This window comes from Cricetulus griseus, chromosome 2 (genome assembly GCF_003668045.3).
Source record: "Cricetulus griseus strain 17A/GY chromosome 2, alternate assembly CriGri-PICRH-1.0, whole genome shotgun sequence".
NCBI lineage: Eukaryota > Metazoa > Chordata > Mammalia > Rodentia > Cricetidae > Cricetulus > Cricetulus griseus.
This window is the reverse complement of record NC_048595.1, coordinates 20,407,406-20,428,196: the sequence shown is the minus strand read 5'-3', so window position 1 is coordinate 20,428,196 and position 20,791 is coordinate 20,407,406. Positions and strand designations below refer to the sequence as shown.

Below are 20,791 nucleotides of genomic sequence, written 5' to 3'. Positions count from 1 at the left end.
GGTGTCGCTTTCCCGCTCGGTTCTCCGCCAGAAGCTCTTGAGCTCTGTAATCTGCATGAACTCCCAGCCTTCCGCGCTTCATCTGGATAAGCGAGCGATCGCTCATCCCGTTTGGCTTCCAGCCCTCTTCCGGAAAGCTGCATCCGAAAGCCGCATCCTTACTCATTTGTCCTTTCTAATCCACGTCTGGAGCGTTATGGCTCAATGAGCTCAATGTGCACGAATAAGGCCACTGGTTCAATCTCCAGCACCAGTAATTTCTGAGGCTTGAGGGCGTCTATAGATTACTGTGTCCGAGATCGTGCAGTCTGTTTATGAAAACTTTGGACAAACTGCAGCCAGGCGCAGGCCCAAACAGAAAAAGGCGTCCAAATTTTCACTGGGCATAGGTCAAATGGTTAATAAAGGCCCCTTAGGATTTTTCTAATTGGGTTATAGTGATTATACAAGGAAGCTTTAGGGTTGCCATCTTCCTCTAAAAGGCTTTGTAATGGTTGTGATGGCTTTGTCTCTTGAGTGTTTATTGGGAAGTATGTATTTTATATGGATCATCTCACATGGTGTTCCCAATAATCAAGATGGATTGATTCCAAGAGAAGTTCAGTAAGTTGTCCAGCCTCACCCTAAAACAAGGAGTGGGATTCAAAACTGAGTCTATATAAAGCCAAAGGCCAGGCTGTCACAAGTCTCATAGGCTTCTGACATACCCTTGCTAGTATGCAGCTGATGTCCCTTTTACACTTTTACAGAAAACCTGGTGTGATGATCTGGCAGTTTTCTTTTTTAAGAAACTAATTGCAGAAAGGTGTAGCAGCACATGCCTGAAATCCCAACACTAGGGAGGTAAAGGTAGGAGAATCAGGAATTCCAGAAGGCAGCCTCAGCTACCAGAGTCTAAGCTTCTTGAGATCCTATCTCAAAAGTTCCGTAGAATTATTGTTCATTAAGAAGGGCACTGTTCGCCGGGCATTGGTGGCACACGCCTTTAATCCCAGCACTCGGGAGGCAGAGGCAGTCGGATCTCTGTGAGTTCGAGGCCAGCCTGGTCTCCAGAGCAAGTGCCAGGACAGGCTCCAAAGTTACACAGAGAAACCCTGTCTCGAAAAACCAAAAAAAAAGCCGGGCGTTGGTGACGCACGCCTTTAATTCCAGCACTCGGGAGGCAGAGGCAGGCGGATCTCAGTGAGTTGGAGGCCAACCGGGTCTACAGAGATAGTTCCAGCCAGTGCTGTTACACCCTCTTTTTGAGCTCACAAGAAACCCATCTGCCTCTGCTTTTTGAGATCTGGGATTAAAGGGATGCAATACATGCATGCTCTGCCAGACAGTTAAAAAAATTAAATAAGCCTATTTATGAGACAGTCCTCTGGATGAGTCTCCAGGTTTCAAGATGTAACTGCAATATAACATTAAGCAGATCCTACTACAGATGGTTTTGAGCCATGTGGTTGCTGGGAGTGGAATTCAGGACCTCTGGAAGGCCAGCGCTCTTAACCTCTGAGCCATCTCTCCAGGACCCACATCAGGATAGTCAGGGCTATGTAGAGACCCTGTCTCAAAAAGTAAAATAAAATAAAATTAAATACAAAAGGACTTTTAGTTTTTCAAGACAGGTTTTCTCTTGTGGCTTTGGAGGCTGTCCTGGAACTTGCTTTGTAGACCAGGCTGACCTCAAACTCAGAGATCTGCCTACCTCCGCCTTGAACTCACAGAAATCTGCTGCCTCTGCCTCCCGAGTGCTGGGATTGAAGGCCTGTGCCACCACTGCCTGGCTAATAAACTACATTTTTAAAAATAATTGACTCCAGGCAAGCAAATAATCCTATCACTCCTTATTGTATATCACAGGATATTATTTCTGAGAAGAATCAGAGTTGCAAAAATGTTTTGAATGAAGCATAGTAAATACACACACACACACACACACACACACACACACACACACACACACACACGTATATTATTTTTGAAGATGGTTTCTCTGTGTAGTTTTGGAGCCTGTCCTGACTGAGAGTGTGTTTGGCTCTGGTACGGTGTTTGCCTAGCTTGTGCAAGGCTTCCACAGCAATGCACACATACACAAAGATACTTTCATCTGGCAACTTGTGTGAGCTTCTGAGCTTTGAGTCCCCTTTCAGGCAGGAGGTAGTGCTGAAGTCATTTCTAGCTATCAATGACTGGACAAAATCTTAGCTAAAGTTCAACTTTCAATTTCTCAATTTCTGTGTGGTCTACCAAATGTCATCCACAAGAAACCTAAGTGGTGTGTTCTTCCCCCTTATAATTCTCTACTCCACTATCATGTCCCCATCCCAGCAGCTCCTGGTTAGTCACACTTTACACCTAACAAGGCCCTCACAAAGCAAAAGGCTGTATGGGTGCCAACGATGTCGGGGTAGAGCAGCAAACTGGAGGACAGCAATACAGTTAACCTTCTGAAATAAAGACTAAGGTTAGCTGCCATAGCTAAAGACATTGATATTTTAAGACTCTGACAAGATTCTCTAGAATAAAATCTAAAGACATTAAAAGTTGTCGGAAAAAAAAAAAAAAACAACTTTAAGTAACAATCAGCTATGGTGACACATTACTTGTAATCTTAGCACCAGAAAGGTAGAGGCAGGAGAATCACATGTTCTGCTCAGCATGAGACCCCTTGACCAAAGGAAAAACATTCCAAGCAGCACACAACCACCCCCCGACTCTAGCTCTAGGGGATCTAACACTCTCTTCTGGCCTTTATTTGTACACACACGTGACATACACAGACACAGACATATGCACATAGATAAAATCTTAAAACATCTTTGGTATGATCAAATGAAGAGTTATATGGTTAGCCGTCATAAGAGGGAAGCTTCATTAGCAGGTGATAGAGGAAAAATGCACAAGGTGATGCTAATTTCAGTCGAAGTGACCAGTTCTCCAGATCTGTCTTAGAGGAAGCGCTCTGAAGAGATGGCGGGCAGGACGGCTTCTCTCAGATGCACAGACTATGCGTACTGTATAATGGTGGTCTCAAGTATGAGTACTCAAGACGACCATGATTACAAGCTGTCTGATCGTGGGCAGGTTACCTTTGTCTCCACTTCTTGAATCATTAAGAGTACACAATGGCTGACAAGATGGCCCAGCAGGTAAATGTGCTTGCTTCCAATGCTGACAACCTGAGTTTGGTTCCTTGAACCATACAGTGAAAAGAGAGAACAGACTCCTGCAAGTTGTTCTCTGACTCCTACATGCATTGTGTGACAGGCCATGCCCTTCCCAAACAAATAAACGTAATAAAAATTTAAGGAGGTCTAGCGATGGTTCAGCCATAAAGAACAATTGTTGCTTGTGCAGAAAACCTAGGTTTGATTCCCAGCACCTGCACTGCAGCTCACAATCATCTGTAACTCCAATTCAGGGGGATCCAACTCCCTCTTCTAAGACTCCCCAGCACCAGGCATGTATGCAGTGCACAGACATGCATGCAGGCAAAAAACCCATATACATATATAAAACAAAAATATAAAAACCAGAAAGGGGCTGCAATAATTCTCCCAGATAGCTCCATAGGAATAATACATAAGCGTAACAGGATCTAGCATGGTAGCTTGCTGGCACTAAAGGCTCAAATATTCGACAAATGACATCCACATGCAAAGCACCTCAAGCCTGTTCAGTCACAGTAAAAGCACTTGCCTTGCTAAGTGGAGCTAAGTTTAGGACCTCAAAAACCCAAGTAAAACAGCCAGGATTGGTGGTGTATGTCTGTAATTTCAATGACTGAAGGATGGGAAGCAGACACAAGCAAAGCCCTAGAAGCTCACTGACCAGCTATTCTCACCTATTTGGCAAACTGAGACCCTGTCTCAAACAGAAAATGACAGACACCCAAGGAAGAACTCTCAAGGTTCTCCCATGATCTGTGCAAGAATATATGCATATATCTCTACTCACCACACATATGCATACCTACACATACATATGAGCTTACCTCAGTCCCTCCTACATACAAAAAATTTAGAAAGGATATTTTCTCAGATATAATTAAAATATGAAACAAAACCTCACTATGGCATTATTCTAATTTCTCCACAGGTAAGGTCTTTAATCATGATCCACCTCCAAAGCCTATGTCATTACCAATCTATTCCTCTTGTTACACCAGGCATCCCCACAGATGTCTTCATCTGCTAAACTGTTTTTTTTGTTTGTTTGTTTTGGTTTGGTTTTTCAGGACAGGGTTTCTCTGTGTAGCTTTGGAGCCTGTCCTGGCACTCACTCTGTAGACCAGGCTGACTTCGAACTCACAGAGTCCTGCCAGCCTCTGCCTCCTGAGTGCTGGGATTAAAGGCATGTGTCACCACCACCCAGCTCTGCTAAACTGTTTTGACAGCTCACAAATTTATTCTTTCCTTTCTTGTTTTCAGACAGGATTTCAGTATGTCAACTACGTTAGCCTCAAACTCAGAGATCTACCTGTCTCTGGTTCACAAGCGCTGGGATTAATAAAGGTGTGTGCCACCATGCCCATCCTAAGTTTACTCTTTAAAAATTAAATGCTTGCCAGGCAGTGGTAGTGCACGCCTTTAGTCCCAGCACTCAGGAGGCAGAGACAGGCATTTCTCTGTAAGATCGAGACCAGCCTGGTCTACAAGAGCTAGTTCCAGGACGGCCTTCAAAGCCACAGAGAAACCCCCGTCTTGGGGAAAAAAATTAAATAAATAAATGCTTAACAGGAGAGATGGCTCAGTAGTGGTTTGCAGAGGATCCCAATTTGATTCCTAGCATCCACACAGTGGCTCACAACAGTCTGTAACTCCAGTTTCAGGGAACCTGATGCCCTCTTCTGACCTCCTTGGGCACCAGGTACACACACATACGTGTGAGGCAAACACACACACACACACACACACACACACACAAAAAAAAAAAAAAAAAAAAAACAAAAAAAAAAACCATACACACACCCTTCTAAATTATGTCTTAGCTAGATAGAGAGTTTAAAGTAGTTGTACTTTGTAGTGCTAGAAAGCAATACTGGAAAGAATCCTTGGAAGGCTAGGACTACATTATTCATATCTGAAAAAGCAGGAAAGAAAGCAGGGAATTCCCAGCTCTAGGACACAGAATAGACTGAGATGTCACTTGAGTTATGGGTCTGTACTAAGTGACCAAAAGCAAAAGCTTCATTCCCATGATAAGACAGTCTCTGAAGAGAAAATACAAAACAAACCAAATAGTGGAATATGAGGGGCTTATTGGGTTTATTTTTTACAGATTGAATGGTAATTTATCTTTCCCTTCCTTAAAAGAAAATAAAAAGACAAAAAAAAAAAAAACAACCAACAAACAAAATAAAAACAGGGTCTTATTACATAGCCCTGGATGGTAGGAACTTGCTGTATAGGCCTGGCTGGCCTTGAATTCAATGAGATCCATCTGTCTCTATGTCCTGAGTGCTAGGATTCATGGTATATATTACCATGCTTGCCTGGTAATTTCACTTTAATGTCTCTGCCCAATGGTACAAAGCAGTATGAGTTTATTACCGACTTCACACTGAGTGGGAAGCACTCCGTTAGTAAAAATAAAGTGTTATGTGTGTGGGTATGCACACATGAACACTATGAACATACTCTGCTCTGAGAACACCAATTTAATATTTATCATATTCTTATTGTGAAACATTACAATGAAGTTGCCAGAATGCTCTTTATTTACTCTACATAGCACTAACTCATTTTAAGAGACTGCTAGAGGGGCTGAAAAGATGGCTCAACAGTCAAGAGTGTGTGTTATTCATGCAGAGAATCAAGGTTCAGTTCCCAGCATCCATATGGTAACTCACAATGGTCTCTACCAACAGTTCCAGGGATCTGACACTTGCTCTAAACACTGAGGGCTCTAGGCATGCCCATGGTACACAGCCATACATGCAGTGTAAGTATTCATATACATAAAATAGCATTTAAAAATCTATTACTTTTCTTTCTAAGGAGTGCTAGATAGTACCCAGTACTCCTAGAACATTTCAATTTTAATTCAGGAAGCTAAACAGGAGGTGCAAAATGGAAAGGAATACAGAAATATATCTACAATTTGTATGTTCAGACTATATATCTGTTGTCTTAGGGATTTTATAGTAAAAAAAGAAAAGAAAAATGAAGGAGGAGGAGAAGGAAAGAGGGAGGAGGAGGAAGAGGAGGAGGAGGAGGAGGAGGAGGAGAAGAAGAAGAAGAAGAAGAAGAAGAAGAAGAAGAAGAAGAAGAAGAAGAAGAAGAAGAAGAAGAAGAAGAAGAAGAAGAAAGACCTGACCAATTCACCCAGGCCCATATCCAGTGCTTTGAACTGGCCCACCCCAATATCGACCCCATCCATGACCTGCTGGAACTTGTGAAGGGACTGGTGCAAAGTCACAGGATTTCCATGACTTTGGGCAACAGCAGGATCTCTGAGAGGAGTTAGGTGAGGGTCCAATATTGATGGAGTATCAGAAGCCAGAGGCCTTGAACCAGACCAACAGCTCATTACAATGAACATTTGCAAGTTGTTGAGACAAAAGGGTACACTGCATGACACACTGCAGCTTCCAGTGCCACTGAGATGAACAGAGATGATGGAGAGGCGGAAAGACTGAGGAGCGAAGTGTTTTGCTGTTGCTGTTTGTTTGAGTTAGTATTTTTACTTTAAAAATTTTTCCTTTGGGTGGGGACACTGCAAGGGTGCAGGGTAGATAGCTATGGAGGGACTAGGGAATGAAGGGGACTGGGGTGCATGTTGTGAAATCCAAAGGATTAATAAGAGAATTAGTTTGTTGTTTTTTTAAAAGAAAAAAAAAAGGAAAGAAAAAAGAGCAATTGAGAAAAACCATGGGGCTTATGGGCTAAGTGACTTGTCTAAATACCCTCAACAAGTTACTGGTGGGCTAGGAGTCTTCAGGTCTTTTAGACTACAGTCTAGTTTTAGACTTGCACACCATGGTTCTCAGCACTGGCTACACATAGTATGCATGTGGAGCTTTAACAGATTCCTGTGTCTGGGGAATAGAGCAAACTAATGAATGCTGAGTCTCTGGGTATGGGGACCACAGCTTCACTACTTTTTACACATTGTTAATATGAAGGCAAGAGCCACTGTCCCAGACCATGGTGCCTCCAAAGATAATCAGGCACAAAGCAGTATTCTAGGAATAGGTTTATTAGAGCTTCTTGACAACTGCTGCAAACTCTAGACCAAGTTCCCACTTGTTCCCATAGCCATCATGATAACCACCACTCAATCAATGACACAGTATTACGGAATTACAGCCACTTTGTTGTTCCCAATAGTTTGCCAAAACAGATTCCTTTTTTATTTCTTGATCTGTCATAAATGACGTATCCAAGTCCAGCTACAACTTGAGAACAGGTGCTTCTCTGAAGCTGCCATGCGGGCCACTATGTCATGCAGACAGCTGTCTTCTCTTCCTCTCCCTCTCCTTAAACACAGAGCCTAATCTCAAACCTTTTATGTATCCCAGCCTGGCCTTGAACTCACAACCTTCCTGTCTTGTCCCCTCAGGTAATAGGATTAGAAGTATGTGCAAACCAGTTTTCTCTCTGTCCTGTTTTTCAAAGAAAGGCAGCAATGCATATTCCACTCCCAAGTCAATCCTTACCTGTTCTCCAGTCTCCTTGCTGGTCCGTTTTTCTCATGGCAGCACATTACCCAATACCTACGTCATGAGGATGTTAACTCATAAAAATAACTACAAAAGCTTTTAAATGTTTATTTGTATTAAGTAGGAGGGATGGTGCAAAAGTGCAAAGAAACTTATGCATTTGGGCCCTTATTTCCCTACCGATCACATTAGTATAGAACAAGATTAAGTAACATTAAGAGGAATAGAAGAAATAAACATAAATATACCAACAGTAGCCAAATCCTCCAATTCAGTGAAGGATGAGCTGACATTTTCAGCCTCGATTCACATTTATCTGAATGCCTAAACCAATTACACTCTACCTGTTCTAGGCCTGTGAAAAAGGGCAGTGGACAACGTTTATATTACAAGACAACAATCTTTTATTAAAACTGTTTTTGTCTAACACTACGCTGAGTTTGATCTCTTGTTCATAAATTAGGCTAAGTCTAACATCACTAAACCAGTATTATTTACAAAAAGGAACCTTTGCTTTATCAATATGTTCACAGACCTAAGTTTTAAACCCCACTTCAGTCTAAATTTTAAAATCTTGCCATCAAAGCCAGGCAACACTTATAAGGCTCGGGAACAGCCTTTGACAGCAACATTTATCATTCACCAGGAATGTAAGCCACAATGAACAACAAGAGAACCATTCCAAACGATCCCTATTTGCTTTCCAAAATCATGCTGTGCCTAATTCTCCCTTTCTATGCAGACGGGTGGAAGAGGGGCCCATCTGATTGTAACATTGTCAATGAAGCAAACCTCTTTAAAACAGGAGCAGGATGACTTAGTGTGCGGGGATGGACTCTATAAACGATACCAGCAGACAATAAAGTCAGTTTAACTTAAACCCAGACTTTCATACACACCCTGGCAATGGGGCCACTCTCACAGACAGGCCCTTCTCATTTCATCTGAAGTCATGGGTGCAGTGTTCTTATTCCCCACTTACATACAGTGCCAAAATCTTGCAAAACAGAGAACAGACCCCTTGGAAACTCAAATTGAAATGTTTAAATAAAAATTGCTGGCATATTGTACAGTTTCTCAGACTTCAATGGGCTGGCTCCAGAAGTAAATTTATCTCAGATGCTCATAAAAAGTTAGAGTTTGTATATATACAAAAAACAATATTATGAGACTGTAGTGTCACCTGTCAAAAAGAACATCCGCAATGGAACTGTCAATAAACACTTGGGATAAAGGGCAATCAAAATACAAGAGAAAGGGAAACACACATAAGTTAATTCCTTATCTGAGAAATCAATAGAATGTATGCATAAATGGATAAATACTGTCTCCATGGGTCGCTAATTCCAAGGACTAGTTAGTAGTTAGTTTCTAGCTAAATTATCACAGGACACTCTGGTACACGCTCTCTTCTGTGGTCAGTTTGTTCTGGCAAGACTCCATCAAGCACTTGCCCTTGAAAACAACTCAGCAGGAGAAGGCTCTGAGGCAACCGCACCTCATTTAGAAGCAAACCAGATAACCACTCCCAAGACTGTAAGAATCACAGACAGGACAAGCGCGAGGATACACATCTTCTTGCGAGACTTTTTCTGAGGAAAGAAATATTTAAAGACACTCATGAAACAAGTAAAAATTTTTATACCTAAGAGTCCAAGCGTGCATCACAATCTGCCTCCTTGAATTCATAATAACACTGTTCTATTTCTCTGCTGGTGTTGAACCCAGGTCCTTGTACACATTGGGAACATGCTCTAATATCAAAGTCACATCTCCAGCATATAATTAACTCTTATCGTACACAAATATGCAAACATCTTAAAAATCCAAAGTCACCAGTTCTAAATAGTAATGCAAGTTACGTGATTCACAAATACAATTTTGCAAAGGACTATGCCTTTGTTCTACATATCATCTGCTGATCTGACTTGTCTCATGTATAGATCCACCTCTACCATCCATGGCTAGAGTTACAGAGGCTTTGAAGGCCAGGCCGTCTCCCTAGGCCTTGTGTATTTTAATAACTACTTTACACTTAGCACAAATAGTACATTCACTGGAAAACATACAGGCAGCAGACAGAAAGCAATCACCCATAGATAAGACTGTTAACATATCATTCTATTTCTTTTTGCTCTCGGAGTTTTGTTTTGTGTGTTTGTTTTTGAGATAGAATCTTACTATGTAGGCTTGGCTGACCTGGAGCTCTCTCTCTGTAGACCAAGTTAACTTAATCTACAAAGATCTATTGCCTCTGCCTCCTGATGCTGGGTTGAAGACCTGTGTTCCTTCTGCTTGCTCATCTATGCACACTGCTGGTTTGTTATATGTTTGTTATAACTGGATCATGCTTTATATTTGATGTTTTTCTTGTTTAATATTTAGCACAAATTTTTCAAGGAAATATTATTGTGAAACACAACTTCTCAAGCATATTCCCAGGTAAAATACAGCTACCCCAGGAATACAGAAAATTACTAAAATGCAAGCGACTTCTAAAGAGCTAAATAACACTAAATGAGGGAAAATGAGGACTTTGTTTTCAATATCCAAAACCTGAGCTATTATAGACTCAGAGAAAGAGCTGGGTGCAGTGGCACATGCCTTCAATCCAGCAAATAGGAGGCTGAGGCAGGAGGATCTCTGTGAGTTCCAAGCCAGTCAGGACTACACAGTAAGACCCTATCTCATAAAACAAAAAACGAAGATGACTCATAAAAGTCATAAAGCTAGAAGAATCCCCTTCATGGGCACAGCTTAATCCATAGTGATTAAGCCCTGTTTACACAGAGCTGTCACAGTTGACTCTAAGACATCCATGCTCTGAGCAACAGTCAGCACAGGTGCTTCTGAAGTGCTACTCTCCCTGTAGCCCAACTGTTTAGTGTGTAAGATTAGCATCATGCTAGATTTAGGCATCAAGCTAGCTCATGAGATGAGTTTTAGTCCACACAGCTTCTGGATAAGTTACTCAAGATTTGATGGTGCTGGTGATCTGGCTGCAAAGATAAAAACTAAAAATGGGACTGGGGCTGCAAATTATGGCTGCCTTCCTCCAGCTTAAACCCAGGCAAAAGGCAGCGCTTGCCTGCAGTGTGTCAGCACAGCCTAGTCGTTCACTGAGTCTATAGCATAGAGAGACTGACTTTTACCTGATAATAAGCAGCTCTTTGCAGCTGATCAGTGGCTCTTTCCACATGCACCTCTGAGCTTTCCACATTGGCTTCTATGCTATCTGTAAAAAAAAAAAAAAAAAAAAAAAAAAAAAAAAAAAAAAAAAAAATGCACATTTTAGCACATTCAGGAATTTCAGTACTGCAAACAAAACAATTTCTTTTTTTTAATGTATATGGGTGTTTTATCTGCATATATGTCTGTGTACCATGTGCATGCCTGGAGCCCAGAAGAGGGAGTTGGATCCCTTAGAACTGGACTTACAGATGATTGTGAGCTGCTTTGTAGGTGCTGGGAATCAAACCTGAGTCTTCTGGAAGGGCAGCCACTGTTCTCAGCTGCTGCACCATCTCTCCAGCCCGAACAGATTTGATGCCAAGGCCTTAGTTTCACTATTATCATCCAGCCATAAAAATAAAAATTTACTTTTCATTTAATTTTTTGAGATAGGTGTCATGTAGCCTAAGATGGCCTCAACATCCTCAATAACACACCACGTAGCTGACACTAGCCTTGAACTCCTGACCCTTATGCCTCCACCTGAATGCCAAGGTTATAGGTACCACTATCCACTCTCAGCTACAAGTTTCTAACTTCATAAGAGAACAGCTCCATTCAGGAATACTGAAATATTTAATAGCATGAGACTACTAAGAATGCAATTCACCTATACAGGGTTCAAGAGAAAAGAAACTTGTATGGGAGTCATGCACATATGTACATTTATGTATCTCTACACATGCACATATGTACATTTATGCATCTCTACACATGCACTTATGTACATTTATGCATCTCTACACATGCACTTATGTACATTTATGTATCTCTACACGGATGGGGGCACACCAGAAAGTACGTGGAGAAAAATGCTAAGCAACAGGAAAATCCTGGCTAGTGATATAAAAGATCCCTCATATTATTTTTATTTTGCAGCTTTTTTGTTTGTTTTTTCAAGACAAGATTTCTCTGTGTGGCTTTGGAGCCTGTCCCGGAACTTGCTCTGTAGACCAGGCTGGCCTCGAACTCACAGAGATCCACCTGCCTCTGCCTCCCGAGTGCTGGGACTAAAGGTGTGAGCCACAAATGCACATCTTATTTTGCAGCTTCTTATAAACTTGATATTATTTCCACATTAAAAAGCTTTTAAAAGTTACTAACCTCACAATCCTGTAAGAGTCTGGAGCTGAAAGCTGGGTGCTTACAGCTCTTTCTCTAACAGATTCATGGGCTATAACAAGTGAACAGGGCTGACAACAGTGTGCGCCCTTTGACCTCTACAGTCGACTATAAGAAAATGAATTCCGTAACTTAAAAAAAAAAAGGTATGATATGCCGGGCATTGGTGGTGCACGCCTTTAATCCCAGCACTTGGGAGGCAGAGGCAGGTGGATCTCTGTGAGTTCAAGGCCAGCCTGGTTTTCAGAGCGAGTGCCAGGATAGGCTCCAAAGCTACACAGAGAAACCCTGTCTCAAAAAACCAAAAAAAAAAAAAAAAAAAAAAAAAAAAAAGGTATTACTAAATGTTAAGCCTACAGGTGACCCATCTTGATCTTTGTATTCACCCCAAGGTTAGAGGTATTAATGAGTACGTACCTATCAGGTCACCTTGGTCATGGATCATCATGGCTAAATCTTTAAATATCTGATTGACATCCAAAATGTCAGCCTAAGGAAGACAAAAAACCAATTAACTCATATTAAGCAACATGTTAGATTTCTTTCCTTTCCTTCCCTAAAGATTAATATATCACATATGCTTTGCAACTTTTCCCATGAACAGAAAACCTTCTATTACTGTTTACTTAATATTGTACAACAGATGGCATGAAACCCACCCATCAAAAAAACTAACGGCACATGTTACCTGAGAACTAGTAAGATCATTCAGGCCTAAACTGGAGTGCTGGAGTGTGCTCAGTGTCACAGCTCTACGTGGAGCAGACCAATTTCAGTGACCACCAGGACTTTAGACCAGAGAATTCAAATGGCTTCTATAGGACTGTGCTGCCTGGGGAACAAGTGGAAGACACACAACCCAGGGGCTGGTTCCCCCAGGACTGATTCCGGATCTATGTGAGGACTACTGGCTTCTATTGTCACTGGGATGATGCTCCATATAAACAGCTTTCAACTGACTGACAAAGAGCTTAGACGGTGGAGAAGAGTTGGTAGGGTGAAAGGACAACAGCATTTGGAAACCTGCAGCTGACTGAAAAAGTTTAACGACAAGTCAGCTTGGTGAGCTAAACTGCAGTTTTCCTGGCGGTGATGGAAATAAGATTCTCCAGGTTCAGGTTTTTGCTTACTCATAGGTAATAAGCTATGGCCTGCCACATGTCAGGCAGAAGAGCAAGGGATTAGCCTGTTAAAAGTATGCTCATAGGGTGTGTGGTCTGAGTATTGTCGCAGTTGGTGGACTATTTAGGAAGGATCAGGAGGTAAAGCCTTGTTAGAGGAGGTGTTTCACTGGAAGTGGGCTTTGCGATTCTAAGCGCCCACGCCAGGCCCAGTCTCACTCTCTCTTTGCCTCCAATTCGTGGATCAGATGTAAGCTCTCAGCTACTGCTGCAATGGCATGCCTCCCTGCCTATTGCCATGCTCCCCGTCATGATGGTCATGGACTCATCATTTGACACTGTAAGCAAGCTCCCAATTAAATGCTTTCTTTTAGAGCCTGGAGACATGAATCAGCGGTTAAGAGCAATTATTGCTCTTATAGAGGACCCAGGTTCGGTTCCCAGCACACACACACACAAGGCAGCTCACAACTACCCAGAATTCTAATCCCAAGGGATCTGACTCCCTCTTCTGATCCCCTAAGTGGAGTGCGCTAAGTGGAGCACCCATAAACAAAATAAATAAACAATAAACTAAATTTAAAATTTTTTAAAGTTTAAAGCACACCTCCTAAACATTCCACCAACTGGGACAATACACATTCAGAACACTGCAACATATGAGCATACCTTTAACAGCATTTAAAAAATGTTTTTATATGTTACCTTGATCATGGTGGAGCTCAGGGAGCCAAGAACAGTCTACAAAACTCTCTCTCAATCCCACATCAAAAAAGGCTCCAACTCTGATCCACTGAAGTGACAAGAGCTATACTTGGAATTGGACACTATACTATTTATTTATTTTATATGCACTGGTGTTTTGCCTGCATGTATGTCTGTATAAGGGTGTTGGGTACCCTGGAACTGGAGTTACAGACAGTTAGGAGCTGCCATGTGGGTGCTGGGAATTGAACACGGGTCCTCTTGAAAGAACAACCAGTGTTGTAACCACTGGTTGTTCTCTCTAGACCCAGAATTGGACTTCATAATGTACAAAAATAGAGCAAGAACTTTGGCCTAGCCGGGCGGTGGTGGCGCTCGCCTTTAATCCCAGCACTCAGGAGGCAGAGGCAGGCAGATCTCTGTGAGTTCGAGGCCAGCCTGGTCTACAGAGCGAGTGCCAGGATAGGCTCCAAAGCTACACAGAGAAACCCTGTCTCGAAAAACCAAAAAATAAACAAAAACAAACAAACAAACAAACAAAACCAAAAGAACTTTGGACTGCCTATTAAAAGGAGCTTTCCACAGAATCCTACTTAACCTGAAGACTGCTATTGAGATGAGGAAAGTTCTAGGAAACAACACAGTACTATCTGCCTTGCTGTTTCCTTGGAGACCATGTGCTAAGTGGAGTTTGAGGAAGAATCTGGGTGCTCCTGAGTGCCCGGGCCAGCAGCACATAGCAGTAATTCAATTCTGCCATGACTAAAGGGACAGATAATATAAAGTACAAAGACTCAATCCAGCCCTTTTCATATTAATCCAGCAAAAACACTCCAGATACCTGCAGACACCCAAGCCAAACAAAAGCCACAGGCTGCCTTTTACCTCTAGCTGCCGAATCGCCGTTTCCCTCTCTTTAATAAGTTCCAGGTCTTGCTCAGTGATGGCCGCCTCATCCTCCTGGCTCTGCATCTGGTTCCACTCCTCATGGCTACAGGGAGACAAGCACTCCAGTTGATTCCTTCTCTCTAAGGTACGAGGAGATATAACTACATCTCTGCTGACAGCAGGAACTACACAGACATTACCCAGGACCCAACTCTTCTACTAGCAATACAAAATTCAGAGACAAGGATGTAATACCAAGAAAATTAAATTTCAGTCATAGGCAAAACTGAGATGAGGCAGAATTATGGAGGACAGGCCACTTTGCCTTTTCCACTTAGGGATACTTTTTCCAGACAAGGGAAGTATCCGCAGGTTCAAACTCAATGAAGTGTACTGACCAGCTCTCCAGGGCACTCTCAAAGAACAAACTGTGTAAAGGAGCAGTAAATGAATGGAGGAAAACAGACTCAGCCACCAAACAGCTTCCTAGGAAGTTCCTTGAGACTGTTTTGGGATAGACCCCATTTAACAGAAAGCCAAACTAAAAGCTAATAAAATTTTTGCAGCTTGATATTTTCAGGTACTTAGAAGAAAAGTGTGCTATTTATTAAATTAAAAAATACTTGGAAAATTCAATATTATATAATTGACTCTTTAAAAAAAAATCATTATGAGCTGAAGAGATGGCTCAGTGGTTAAGAGCACTGGCTGCTCTTCCAGAGGACATAGGTTCGATTCCCAGCATCCACATGGCAGTTCACAAATGTCTGAAACAGTAATACAATTCCAAAAGATCTAACACTCTCACACAGACATACATACAGACAAAACACCAAGGCACATAAAATAAAAATAAAGCAAATTTTAAAAAATCATTACATGTATAGGCTGGGTGTGGTAGTATACACCTTTAATCCCAGCACCCAGGAGACAGAGGCAGTTGGATCTCTTTGAGTTGAAGGCCAGCCAGGCCTACAAAGCAAGCTTCAGGCCAGCCAGGGCTACATAGTAACCTGTCTCCAAAAACAGGGGGGAATTACATAGACTCATTATGTAAACCATAGTCTTGAACTCAGAGGTCCACCTGTCTCTGCCTCCCTAAAGGCATGAGCCACCATGCCCAGTACATTTATTTTAATTGTATGTGCACACACATGTACAAGTAAGTGGAGGCCAGAGGACAACCTCTAGGAGTCATTTCTTCCCTTCCACCATGGTGTCCAGGGTGTCAGCCTTGGCAGCATGTGCGTTTACACACTGAGCCATCTTTCTAGCCCTTACACATTTTCTCAACAATATGTATAAATCATATTATTTAAATATATAATATTTAAAGCATGTCCTTTAGGCTTTGAGGTGTCCACAATATAATGTAAGAGATGAATACATATCTATAATAAGCCACGTAAGTTCCAAACTAATGGATATGGTCTACATAGCGAGTTCCTAGGTAATTCTGTTCCCCATTTTCGGAGACCTCCCTGGCTAGCCTGAAGCTTACTTCAGGTACCATGCCCAGAGTGGCCAGAAGAGGGCAACAGTTCTGTACCTGAAGGTGCAGAGGGTTGTGAGCCACCCATCATGTAGGTGCTAGGAATTGAATCCCCAGTGCTCTGGAAGAACAGCCAGTGCTTTTAACTGCTGAGCTATCTCTCCAGCCCCATTATTTTACTTTATTCTCTATTTTGTTATCTTATTTATTTTTAAGATTTCTTTATTTTGTCTGCACATATGTATGTGTACCATGTGTGTACCTGCTGCCTGGTAGCTAGAAGACAACATTGGATTCCCTAGAACTGGACTGCAGACAGTTGTGAGCACTGGGAACTAAACCCTGGTCTTCTGCAAAAGTAGCCAGTGTTCTTAACCACAAAGTCATCTCTCCAACCCTATTTATTTATTTATCCATTTACTTACTTGAGTGTCAGGCTCTGTAGTGTAGGCTGTCTTCCAACTCTCTTGATCCTCCTGCCTCATCTCCAAGGAGACAGGGTCTCACTATGTAGCCCTGGCTGCCCTAGAACTAGACTAGGATGGCCTCGTACTCAGAGATCTACCTGTCTCTGCCTTCCAAGTGCTGGGATTAAAGGAGTGTGCACCACTACACCCAGCCGTGATTTTTTTTTAAAAAAGTAAAAATATTCATAAAGAAACTGGAGAGACGGTTCAACCGTCAAGAGCATTGATTTCTCTAGCTGAGGACCCAGGTTTGATTCCCAGCACCCACATAGTAGCTCACAACCATCTGAAACTCCAGTTCCAGAGGATCCGAAGCTCTTTTCTGGCCTCTGCGGGCACCAGGTATTTGCATGATGCATAGAATTATATGTAAGCAAAAACCCCATAAACATAAAAAAGAATGATAATGATAATGGACACAAAGATGTAAAGTCACATTAACTATCCAGCAGGCTGAATGAGTGACTCTTTACCTGTCAAATGAGACGAGCTGCTCCTCTCTCTGCCTGTCTTCTGCCTAGAAAGCAGATGGCATTATCTCTGCTGTTATCCAAAAAAACATGCTAGAGACACACACAAAACAAGAGTTGCCTTAGCTAAAGGACCAGGGAGTGACATCCCTCCTCCACTCTAACAGCATCTATAAGATGCCACAGGACTCTGGCAATTTGTCCTGAGTAAGAAACAAGTATGAAATGGGTGAAAGCAAATCTGCCTCAGTTAGACCCAAGAACATGAAGCACTCTGAAGAGGACGAGCTGGTGAGTTACTTGGTGGAGAGTGAACAAGGCAGTAGTGGGAAAAGGAAAGGGGACACGTCTGGGATAGACTCTGGGCTTGCAAAGGCCTTCTCTTGGGAGTGAACTTACAGACAGACGAGACCCAGCTCTTGCTCTGGCTATACTTTCTTTCTCCTTCTCAGACACTCTTCTCTGCACAGCCTGGAAGTTGTTCAAGGCCGACGAGAAGTCATTCATGAGACGCTCCTTCTGAAGCCTCTGCTGGCGCTGAAGAAATCAAGCAAGAACTTGAAATTTCAAGCAAACTCGGAATCACTTGGTTTTAATACCTGTTTAAAATCACAATTATTATTATTATTTTTATGGTTTTTTGAGACAGGGTTTCTCTGTGTAGCTTTGGAGCCTATCCTGGCACTCACTCTGGAGACTAGGCTGGCCTCGAACTCACAGAGAGCCGCCTGCCTCTGCCTACCTAGTGCTGGGATTAAAGGCGTGCGCCACCAACGCCCGGCATAAAAGCACAATTATATATCCAAGAGATTTCAAAGTATAAAAATTATTACAAAATAGGCTCTTCCTTAAGCTAGTTTGTTCCTTCCTAAACCAAATCCCAGGTTAATCCTATGAACCAGGTCAAAGCACATTTATGAACCTGAGACCGAGGTGTCACTTATCTTATAACTCAAAAGGAATTGCAATTTGTTATACTTGTTCTCTGGAGAATCTAAATGCATTGCAAAGGCCTTTGAGCTCAGACTGGATCTAAAGGTATTATTTTTTGTGAAAACACTGAAACTCTATTCCTTTATATCCAGTTACTGGCTTTCCTCGAAACCATCATTATTTTCCTTGACAGCTTTTCTTTTTGAGTTTTAAATTTTTCAAGAACTTAAAAACCACTTTAGCCGGGTGTTGGTGGCACACGCCTTTAATCCCAGCACTTGGGAGGCAGTGGCAGGTGGATCTCTGTGAGTTCGAGACCAGCCTGGTCTAAAAGAGCTAGTTCCAGGATAGCTTCCAAAGCCACAGAGAAACCCTGTCTCGAAAAACCAAACCAAAACAAAAAAACAAATAAAAAAAAAAAAACCCACTTTATTTACCTAGAGACTACCTTACTAAGCTTACTACCCATATCTCTCAAAAAATGCAAACTGAGAGAGCGTGGGTGGGAACAGCATCCCACTCGCAATGGCTCCCTCTACTTGTGCATAGGATACAGAAAGCCATGACAGAGCCACAGTGCACGGATTAAACCAGCATGCCTGACTTAAATATTCTTTTTTAAATATAGTTTATTTTTTAATGGCAAAAACTAGCTTATTTTCCCATGTCATAAAGATAGAAAATTATCAACAGAAAAAAAAAGAAGGTAGTTTGGTTGGATCCAAAGGTGTATAAATAAGAGAAGATAAAACTAGAAAAGCAGAAAAGGGCTAACTAACTAGTGCATTCGGGAGTCACCTCTCAGGGACAGAGCAATGGCAACTGAGCAGGGAACACAACCTGACAAGTACATCCTACTAACTTGGAGAAATTAGATGGTGACAGCATGCCATCTGGAATAGGAAGAAGTGAAAAAAAAAAAAAAACTTACTGCAATAATCTAGGTTTAGTGGGTAGGAGTTTATAATGGCAGTAATTGGATCACAAAAAGGAATTTAAGAAACATTATGACTTAGTAACTAGAGAAGAAGGAAGAGGGGTAAAATCAAGAATGACTTAGAAAGTGATGGCTATACTTGAAAGCTAGTTTAGGTGAGGAATTTTTTCTTTCTTTCTGGGATTTTGATCTTTGCATTAAAAACATTGTAACGGCTGGCACAATGGACACTCCTTTAACCCCAGCACTAGGCAGGTGAACCTCTCTCTGTGAATGCAAGGTCAGCCTGGTCTACACAAAATCAGTTCCAGGCCAGCCAGAGTCACACAGTGAGACTTTGTCTCAAACAAACAAACACTCACACCACCGCTGTGGTGATATATTACTTATGATTTATTAAAGTTTGCCTGAGGGTACAGAAAGCAAAGCTAGCCACAAGCCATAGAGCCAGGCAATGGTGATACACACCTTTAATCCTAGCAGTCATACTAGCTAGCCAGAGCCAGGCAGGGGTGGCAGACAGCTTTAATTCCAGGACTCGAGAAAAGCAGTTGGATCTGTTAGTTCAAGGCCACACTGAACTACATGAAATTGATCCAGTCCTAAAGAGAAACAGCTCACCAAATGTGATCTCAACCCTTAGGATGACATACTTTTAATCCTAGCACTAGGGAGGTATAAAAAGAAGAACCAAAGGGTCTCATGGGAAGATTTATTCTCCAGCCACACTGGGGAGGGGCAGCAGTCTAGGACTGCAGTCTGAGGATTTATGCAGCTAGCCAGATCATCCTCTCAGTGTGAGGTAGAGGTAAGAGCTAGTGGCCAGGTGCTTTGCTTATCTGACCGTCAGCTTGAATCCCGATATCTGTCTCTGGGTTTTTATTATTCTTGTTACACACAGCCCTCCCCCCACCAAAAAAAAATTCTGTGGGCTATAATCCCAGCACTCAGGAAGCAAAGGCAGGAAGACTGCTGCAAGAAGGGAAGGAATATTACCCCCAACCTTGCCATCTAAAATTACTGAAGCTGGGAGTGATGGTATATGCCTTTGATTCCAGCACTCAGGAGGAAGAGGCAAGAGGAGGAAGAGGCAAGAGGATTTCTGTGAGTTCAAGGCCAGCCTGGTCTACAGAGTGAGTTCCAGGACCCTCAGGAATACACAGAGAGGCCAATATACAAACAAATAAGTAAAAAATACTAACTGGGTCAAACACAGAGCCTTATACACACCAAGCAACCACCCTACTATTAAGTTACCCTCAGCCCCAAAGTACTATTTTTAAAATATATCATGAACACCTTCTGTTTTACTATACTCTTTACAATTATGAACTTTATTACATACATTTTATGAGTATGTTTTTAGTAAATTTTAGGTAAACATTCCTTCCACTGTTGCCAGTTTTAAATGACTATAAATAAAGCTAACGTGAGTCCCATTGTAATAGTAATTTACACTTGATTCCAAAACAGATACATTTATTCCCCCTTCAGATTTTTTTCCCTTAGAGATTAGATCAAAAGGCACAATTTTTTTTTTCTTCTTGTGCTGGGGATGGAACCAAAGACCTTGTACATGCTAAGTGCTCACTCTACTATTAAGCTATATGCACCCAGCCCTTATGTGTAAATTATTTCTATGACTATAGGTATAGTCAGTCAACTTATCTCATAAGTTTGGATGAGGAATTCAGAAGAAGACCATTACTACACTTTATAGGGAGGTAGAATATTCAAGAGGACATGCCGAGGGCTGGATAACCACTTCAGTGGT

The 20,791-nt window shown here is 41.9% G+C and overlaps 1 protein-coding gene across 1 annotated transcript in view; it reads right to left on the bottom strand.

Moving 5' to 3' along the window:
- Nucleotides 1-7,743: 7,743 nt before the first annotated feature.
- The window catches only part of Stx12 (syntaxin 12), a 35,867-nt gene continuing 22,819 nt past the window's right edge, over nt 7,744-20,791 (bottom strand). Inside the window, exons 4-9 of the mRNA XM_027399537.2 lie at nt 17,547-17,684; nt 17,151-17,194; nt 14,716-14,821; nt 12,422-12,494; nt 10,804-10,886; nt 7,744-9,243 (exon numbers count right to left, since the gene is read on the bottom strand). Of these exons, the coding sequence (XP_027255338.1) occupies nt 9,151-9,243; nt 10,804-10,886; nt 12,422-12,494; nt 14,716-14,821; nt 17,151-17,194; nt 17,547-17,684 (537 nt within the window). The 3' untranslated portion in view covers nt 7,744-9,150. The remainder of the gene's footprint in view (nt 9,244-10,803; nt 10,887-12,421; nt 12,495-14,715; nt 14,822-17,150; nt 17,195-17,546; nt 17,685-20,791) is intronic.